Source organism: Terrapene carolina, unplaced genomic scaffold (assembly GCF_002925995.2).
Source record: "Terrapene carolina triunguis isolate 2854851 unplaced genomic scaffold, T_m_triunguis-2.0 Scaffold62, whole genome shotgun sequence".
In the NCBI taxonomy this organism is placed as follows: domain Eukaryota; kingdom Metazoa; phylum Chordata; order Testudines; family Emydidae; genus Terrapene; species Terrapene triunguis.
Window position 1 is genome coordinate 46,828,247 of NW_020664413.1, and position 9,028 is coordinate 46,837,274.

At 40.2% G+C, this 9,028-nt stretch overlaps 1 protein-coding gene across 1 annotated transcript in view; it reads left to right on the plus strand.

The window, feature by feature from the left end:
• ITGAV (integrin subunit alpha V) overlaps positions 1–9,028 on the plus strand; it is an 82,119-nt gene that overhangs the window by 63,915 nt on the left and 9,176 nt on the right. The window contains exons 24-26 of the mRNA XM_024201142.3: positions 539–644; positions 1,669–1,827; positions 5,098–5,211. Of these exons, the coding sequence (XP_024056910.1) occupies positions 539–644; positions 1,669–1,827; positions 5,098–5,211 (379 nt within the window). The remainder of the gene's footprint in view (positions 1–538; positions 645–1,668; positions 1,828–5,097; positions 5,212–9,028) is intronic.

The window sequence follows — 9,028 nt, forward strand, 5'->3', positions numbered from 1 at the left end:
ATTTTCTTTAATTTTTACTTCCCACCAGAAACCTACTGCATTAATAAGTTCCTTGAGATCCTGGTGCTGTTAAACCTTCATGTTTAAAATGGAAGAAAAATTAGTAAAACCACCATTACCAACCAGGTGCTGGCTGAGTTCTATGTATGACCCTACCAATCAGATGCCCCTATCATCAACACTGCTCACAGTTGAATTTTTCACCACAGAAGGTTGTCCAGATAGCATGTATTAATTTTATACTATGACCCCAAACTAGAAGAATATGAAGAAAGATCCCTCTGAGAGAGAATTATTCTACACAGTATATTGAGCAGAAGATCAAGCATTTTATACAACCCCCCCCACACACTTCTGCTCATTCCAACATCCAGTATTTAGGATGGAAAGGTCAGTGTCAGTCAGTGTTAGTTTTTAGATATTTGTAAATTTAGTTTTCTCGAGTCTGCATTATGAAAGCCTTAGGGTCAATTTTTAGAAATTAGTAGTTCATTAGGCTAAATATTTGATAGCTTTGTTTATTCCCTTCACTATGTAGTGTCTCTTCTCCTGATCACATCTTCCTCCCCATTGCAAACTGGCAACCCCAGGAGAATCCAGAGACAGAAGAAGACATAGGACCTCTAGTTCAGCACATATATGAGGTATGTAATAGTTACTGATTTGAGGTCCGGGATTCTAGCCAATAAATAACGGGAAGGAGGAAATATTTTAGTTAAGATTTCCTTTATGGTAAATGTGCTTTACTCCATGTGGTTGTTCAATAGGAACTTAGAATTTGCTGCATTGAGTCAATTTAGTCCATTGGTTCAAGCCTCTGAGGAAGGCAAAAATACTAACAATTGATATAGCCAGCTGTGCAGTGCTGTACGTTGCAGTTAGTGGGACTTGAGAAGAAATTCCTCTCTGATTCTTACAGCAGTCAGCTTATATCTGAATCATAAGCCCCTATGCTATTTTACGTAACTGTGCATGTTATTGGCCATAAAATCATCCTTTAGAAAACTATACAAATTATCTGGTCGCCTGAATCTTGCAACAGTGAAACCAATAAAATGACTACTCAGTGTGTTAATTATTCTGGACACTCAGCTATACTGTAATTATGCAGTCATTATTACAAAAGCCTTTTGCCTTGAAAATTAAAGTCTTTTGAGAGAGCCTTTTTTTTTAAGCAACTATCACAGCTTTCGTCTGTGTTCAATTAATTTTTTTAAATAGTTTTTTTTGAAAGACTGACTGTAATTCAAGTTGTTATACAACCAATAAGGTACTGCTTTATCTAAAAGAATTATTCTTATCATATATCTGACATGTTCACAACATACATACAACTTTGGATAAGAAATGTACAATATCTCTCACTTTGGGCAATGTAGTACATTTAACAAATGGAATTTCTTGAAGGCAGAAAAATATCTTTCCTTTGTTTTTTCAGAAGAATCTCCCCTTTTCAGCAAATTATTTCAAGTAATTATAAGTTAGCTTCTTGGGAGATGAAATTTCTTTCCATAGTAACACTGGTGATACTCTGATTGTACTGACAGTCAGGGGAAATCTTGTAGATGCTCCTTCATATAATTTTAAATATATACTAGTGCCTACTGAGCCATTAACAAAGGAAAGAAGATAGTCTTACACAGTCATTAATTTTCTTCTCATCACTAGTTGAGAAACAATGGTCCAAGTGCCTTCAGCAAGGTGATGCTAAATCTTCAATGGCCTTACAAATACAACAACAACACCCTGCTGTATATTATGCAATATGAAATTGATGGACCCATGAACTGCACTTCAGATATGGAGATCAACCCATTGAAAATTAAGGTAAGCAGAGACTTTTGTAATGCCATGCTTGGGTATTGAGTCGGGTTGGGTTTTTGTTCCTGTCGTTTGCTGCATACTATAAACTGTGAAATATAAGATTATTTATATAGACCAGACCCTCTGCTGATGTAAATAAGCATAGATGCTAGTTTTGCTGGTTTCACTCCTATTGAGAATTTGCCTATTTTCTCTATTCTTTTTTATGTATTCCCTTCTATGTTTTGTTATACCCTGGCTCCTTGTATGAGGAGACACCAGCTGGAAGGATAGGTAGACACCAGTTTTTTCAGCCAAAAGTTCAGATCTAGTATCCCACATCTTTTTTTATTTTTATTTTTTTAAACTCATGTTGGCATAGTTTTCAGTCCACAGCAATGTGTAGCCTTTTATTTTATTTAAAGTGAATTTTGTAATGTGGGTAACACAATAACACTACCGTGGTTCAGCTGTGGCAGCTACAGTTTCAAGCTTAACAGAGTAAAAGTCACCTCTGCTACTTGCTTCAGAGTTAGAGTCTCTAGGAACACATAAAAACCAAAGGTAGTGACTACACATACATTCACAAGTACAAGGTCTAGACTGTTTTACAATTTTTATTAAAGTTACAATTAAAGGTAAGGTTACCCAAGCACATAGAAATTCTATACATACCTATGCATAAGTTACAAATATAGTTATATTCACATCCTTAACAACAGTGTTAGGGTCTGATGGGTCTCTACTGGCTTGATCATCAGTAGAGGATGGTTCCTGATGGAGTCTCCCATAGGGAGTTCAATTTTCCCATTCTGGGCATCCTCTTTTTATAATGTGATTCTGTCTATACCTACATTCTGCGCATGTCCATAAAAGTGTCAACCCTCTTTCTCTTATTGGTTTGTGTCCCCTGAAAACTTAAGGGACCCCAATTTTCTATAGGCTGTATAAGTTCCCTTTATTCTCATTAGCATTGATGCACAACCTGTATCCCGTGGTTGAGACATGTCGGATACAGATGTGCCTTTACAGTATTTTTATGATCTAATATTTATTTTCTGGGTAATTTAACACAATATTACCACTTGGTGCCTCTTTTCCCATAATCTTAGGGCATCGAGTTATTTTCTGGTCACTCGGGTCATCATTTCTTGTCTCCAAGACCTAAAATAGCTAAGCTAAAATCTTGCAGGCCTCAGCCTACAGGTTCTTGCATTTCAGCTTGCCATGTCTGATTCTTGGTTCTTCTAAATACTGATCGATCTTATACTTTTATAATCTTACAAATTAACTCTAATTAACATAGAATGAATATATATGATATAACATATTGATTAATCATAACATCACACAATAAATGAATAATAACTAAAAACATTGGCTACAAATGGAATGTTACTTAACCTACATTTAAACAGCAACATTCCACAAGTTGTTTTGTTATTTATGTAATATTTTTATTTTTCAGTTTAGTAGGAGACATTGCATTATTGTTTTTATTACTACTTATTTATCTAAGGCCTGATCTAAAGCACAATGAGGTCAATGGAAGTCTTTTAATTGATTTCAGTAGCCTTTGGATGAGGCCCAGTGTGCCACAAAAGTATTTTATATATAATACACAATGATATATATTTCTCTCATGCAATTTCAATATACTGTATAAATATAGTGTGTACATATATATGCAATTTCAAATCCCTCACAAGGATAAATGGGTATTTCATATGTGGAACCCAGAATAGTATAGTGTCCGTTAGGTCTCAAATGTGAAATCTGGAAAAAGAATTCCCAAATTGGAGGAATTGCTAAGGCCCACAATATCCTACCCACAGTACCCTATTTCAAATCCCTCCTTAAATGATACAAATGTGTGTAGGTAAGTGTAACGTACAGTGCTTGTACCAGTTTCTTAGACTCAAATACATTAGAAGTGTTGGGGAGAGACCCTTGAATATGAGATTGCTAAATTGAAAGTGCTCTATTGACAGCTTTAAGAATAAATTCTTTGCTCATTCAAGGCATGAAACTTCCATTGACATCAGCTAACATTCTACTAATTGAACTGGCTGAACTGTATTAAAAAAAAAAAAAATTGAGTTTGGTGAGGCAAGAATTGGACACTGCAGGGCTCTGAATTAGGTTGTATTAAACATCTATGTTAATGATCTAGGAAAGGGAGTGAACAGTATGTTAATTAAATTTGAAGATGATGCTAAATTTTGGAGATTTGCAAACCTCAGCTAGGACAGAGACAAAGGGACCTATCAGGATTAGAAACAAGGACAGATACATCTTTTGAATAGGTTCCATTCTGCTGCACGTACCAGAAAGTTCCAGACTAGGGCTGTGTGCAACTCATAGGTTTTGATTTACCCAAGTTTTGTGAAATCTTTTAGGTGAGGTCAGTTTGAATTTTTTCTTGACCTAGTTTTGCTTTGCTTGAAGTTTACAGGCACCCAGAAAGTCAATGCAAAACACCAATAAACTTGAGTTCATTAAATGGTTTTGCTATGCAATTGATATGTTCATGTCTGTGTTGCAATGACATAGCAACAAAATTATCCCTGGTTTCAAGGAATCCATTTGCAAAGTCACTTTTTTGCTTTCTCTGGAATACAGAAACAGCAATAACAATTAAGCAAAAACATGTGAATGACCCAGTCAAAGAAGTTTGGCTAGCTGTTGGCTTGTAACCCAATTTCTGCACACTCCTAAGTCTAATCAGTAGTAGTAGACTATCATAGACTATTAGGGTTGGAAGGGACCTCAGGAGGTCATCTAGTCCAACCCCCTGCTCAAAGCAGGACCAATCCCCAGACAGATTTTTGCCCCAGATCCCTAAATGGCCCCCTCAAGGATTGAACTCACAACCCTGGGTTTAGCAGGCCAGTGATCAAATCACCGAGCTATCCCTACCCCTTCACCGAGCTATTCCTCCCCCTACTACTTTAAGTAGTTCTTAAAGATCTCAAATCACATTTGCCAAGAGTAGAGGTATTAGCCTGGTGTCGTAGACACGTTCTTTTTAGGTAATTACTTTTGTCTACTTAAAATTCCACGGCATTCCCAATAGTATGTGGCAGTGTTCTCCCAGTCCTATACTAAACTGTGGTGAAATGTTGCTCTCTGCAGTTAAAATGTTGCTGTGTTCCACCCCAGAGGTGATTGCTTCTGTTAAGTTATTCCTGTATATGTATTTGGTAGTTTGTAAAGCATTCTAAGATCCTTTAGGATAGAAGACACTATATAAGATATTGTTTATTATTTGTGCCTTTCTTGATGTAACCCTAGATTTCAGTTCCTAAAGCAGATGAGAAGAATGAAACCCTTAGGGATGAAGATAATCGTGATCACCATATAAATCGAAGAGATATAACTGCCATTGAAGGCGATGTACATACTTTGGTAAGCGCTATAGTAGCTCTTGCACTGATATATTTCAGCTGTCATCTTTTGCTCTTTTAATGGAGAGATGAAAACTTTGGAAATAGTTTTTTAGAAAGGAAAAAAATGCATTTGATAATCTAGGGCCTTGATTTTTCCACGTTTCCATTTTTAGTGGAACATATGTAATTGTGCAATCAATTAGTTAGATGTCCGAATGCATTTGTGCCCACAGTTACTTGTAGGCATGGGAATTGAGTTGAGGCCTTTTTCAATGTCAGGGTCTCCATATACTATGCTTTTCTGTAGAGTTGGGAGATTGACAGTTGGATGGGGGAGATGTGAGAAATCGGGGTAACTGAGGAGAGGTATAATGACTGGGTGAGCCCTGGGGGCATCTTCACAGCCCTGGATTGCAGTGACATTAGAGCATACTCTGCCTAACTGACCAATGGACTTTCTGCCCTCCTGCTCCTGATGTTTGGAGGGACCTGTCCCTGTTTTCTGGATAACAGCAGGGAGTGGGAAAACTTCTGAGCTCTTGTGGCCTCTCAGCTTCCAAGGGGACCCAATGTCCACAGGAAGTGTGGGGATCATCTGTGTTTCTCTTTGAAAGGAGCCAGAAATGCTAGATAGAGGGATTTTGGAGATCGACTCTGCAGAAGGAGGAAAACGTAATAATATAGTAATAATAATGTAGAGAGTCCACTTTATCTAGTAGGTGAGGGAGCAAATGTAGAGGGAATCTGGGGCGGGGGGCGGTTATGGTTTAATGGGGACTCTTTAGAAAGGATAATTCTAAAGAAATGTTTAAATGGTTTGGAACCATCAAGCTGTGTATCCACCTGTTGTTGCTGTCACCCATGAATTCCTTCCTTCGCTTCCCCTTTTCTTTCTCTTGTTTGTTATGCTCGATTCTTGTGCCTTGTCTTTAATTGGCTGGGGCAGGGTCCATGTCCACCTAGTGTTTGTATAACACCTAACAAAGTCAGGCCCTAGTTCTGATTTGGGCCCGTTGGCATTACTGTCATATAAATAAAGTTACTCACTGGAGTATCAGTCTATTCTGTAACCCTGAGACTGTGAAATAGACAATGAATTTCTCCCCATTTCTGTGGAATGAACCTGTCATACCTTTGGGAAGGGCAGTCTGCTGAATCTGCGTGGGAGAAGTGGTGGGAGTACTTCTGGGATTGGTGCTCTGCTCAAGAGGCCGGCATCAAGGCAGAGCCATAGGCACCGACTCCGTGGGTGCTCTGGGGCTGGAGCACCCACGGGGAAAAATTGGTGGGTGCTTTGCACCCACCGGTAGCACCCCACTCCAGCTCACCTCTGCCTCCGCTCTACCTCCTCCCCTGAGCGCGCTCGGGGAAGAGGCGGGGCTGGGGCGGGGATTTGGGGAGGGATCCAATAGGGGCAGGGAGGGGGCGGAGTTGGGGGTGGGGGGCGCGAGCACCCACCGGCACTAAGGAAAGTTGGCGCCTGTGAGCAGAACCACCAGAACACACATCCCAGGATTATTTGCTATAAGGCCGTGATGGGGAGAGGACAAAGAAAAGGATCAAAGTGTACTTGCATCCTGTGTTGGGGGGAGTGGGTCTGTGAAGTAGAAAATGGGGATTATCTGATCGGGGGGAGGAAAGGGGGTGGGGGGAGATTCTTCTCCACATAAGAGCTCCAAACTCCTATACCTCCAGTGCCAAACATTCCTTTCTTAAGAGTCTGCCTTTGCCCAGCCTTCCCAATGGCTCGGTAGGCTCTCTAACCACCAAAAATTATATCCTGTATCTGGAGTCTGTATTCTAGCATTTTCAGGAAGACTGATTACAGGTAGGTTCCATTTAAAATACAACCTGCACTGTCTGCAATAACCCCAATAGCTTCCCCGAATTAGAAGAGGAGGTACTGCAGAATAGCAAATAGTGAATTTTAATAGCACCTATTACAGATGATACAATACAGTAGGTTTCTTTAGTCTCTAACATCTATGATTTATTATATGTGAGATTTCAATTGATTCACTAGCTTGACAAATAACTCAGTGTTTCAAACAACTCTGAGACAGGTGAAATCAAGGACACAGTTTCTGAATGACAAGAATATGCTGCCAGTTTGTTTTTATCTTGTACACCCAAGGCAGGGTGATGGTTGCATCCAAATGGTATTGTATAAGCATAGCTACAGTTCTGAATGTCATGTCAAAAAGGAAGGGGAAAAGAGGCAGCCTTGTATTGTACCTCTTTCAGTCTGAGCTGTTGATGATCTAATCCCATTAGTTAACGAGGATGCTACTGGAAAATAGAAATGTTTAATCCAGGTTAGAAAAGCCAGCCGAACTCTGAATTTCCTTGGCATTGCTTACAGATAAGGGACTGTGATGCAGTCCCTGGGATGCAGCCTGGGACTGTGGGACCGCTGTACCCCCTTAACTCTCCACCCTGGTCTCTCTCTCACAATGCTTTGCTAGTGACAAGCAGCAAACCCCTCCAGGTGCTATCATCGCTCAGCACAGCAGCATGTGGAGCTCCTCACCCAGCTAGATTGCATGAATGCTTCCAGAGCCACTCATGAATCACACAGAGAAAGGCACCAGCCAAATCTCCCCAGCTCCCAGGAATATACCATCTTTCACTGCTCAAGACCCTTTATTGAGCAGTGCAAGTTTATTAATTAGTTCACCACTTCAGCAATGGAAAGTGGATATATACCAGCCTTTGTAAACCTGAGCAGATTTACCAAACGCTTCAGGGAAACTCACTGGTAAAGATAAACAGTAAAACAAGTTTATTGACTACAAAAGATAGATTTTAAGTGATTATAAGTGACAGGCACAAAGTCAGAGTGGTTACCAAAATAAAAAAATATATAAACACGCAGTCTAAACTCTCAATCCTATTAGACTGGGCAACATCTAGATTAAGCAGTTTTTCTCATCCCACTGGATATTGCAATTCATAGTATGCAGGTTTCACCCTTGAAACCTGGACCAGTCTTCTCTGTTGGAGTCTTCAGTCTTCTGAATGTCCTTGTTGCTTGCAGCATAACGGGAGGAGAAAAGGCAAAGCATGGGGCCCCTGTGTTCTGTTTTATACCCTTAGTCCATGTGCTTGGAGAAGCATGTCTGGTGGGCATTGCTGAGTCACAAGGTGACGCAATACCCCTGGTGTGTCTCCTGTGAGTGAGTCATTGAATTGTAACTCCTCTGCTGGACAAAGGCTGGTGATGTCTGTTCTGCACCCACCCGGGCGTTGGTTACCTCCCTTGTCGTTGTCTCTGGAGAGCTAGTATCTGGGCGCTTCCCAAACCCACAGCATATTTTAGTGAAAACCATACAACACAATTCTTATAATTTTATATGCATTAATGATGCAAATATTTAGATGGAACAATGGGTTTCAGCAGATCCCCTGATACCTCACATGGCATCCTTTATTTGCAATATCACAATTATATATAGATGAGGAACATGGGGTTACAGGACGCTCCCCCGAGGTATCACAGGGTCACTCTCCCTTACTGAAGGCCTTTTGTCCAATTTATCAACAATGCAGCAGCAGAATGTTTCATCGGTGTCTGATACAGCAGGTGGAATCTTTGGCATAAATCTTTTTCTAAAACCTCTGTGACCTTTGTATGAAGGGCAACAACACTGAAGCACTTAGATTGGGTCTGTACAGTTATTTGACACATGGTACACAATAAAATGAGACGCCAAAGCTTCCACAGTTTCTAGAACAAAGAGAGAAAGTAAAGCAGTCTTGTCAGTTATCCAGGGCCGGCTCTGGCTTTTTTGCCGCCCCAGGCAAAAAAGCCTCCGGCCGCGTGCCCCCCCCCCCCG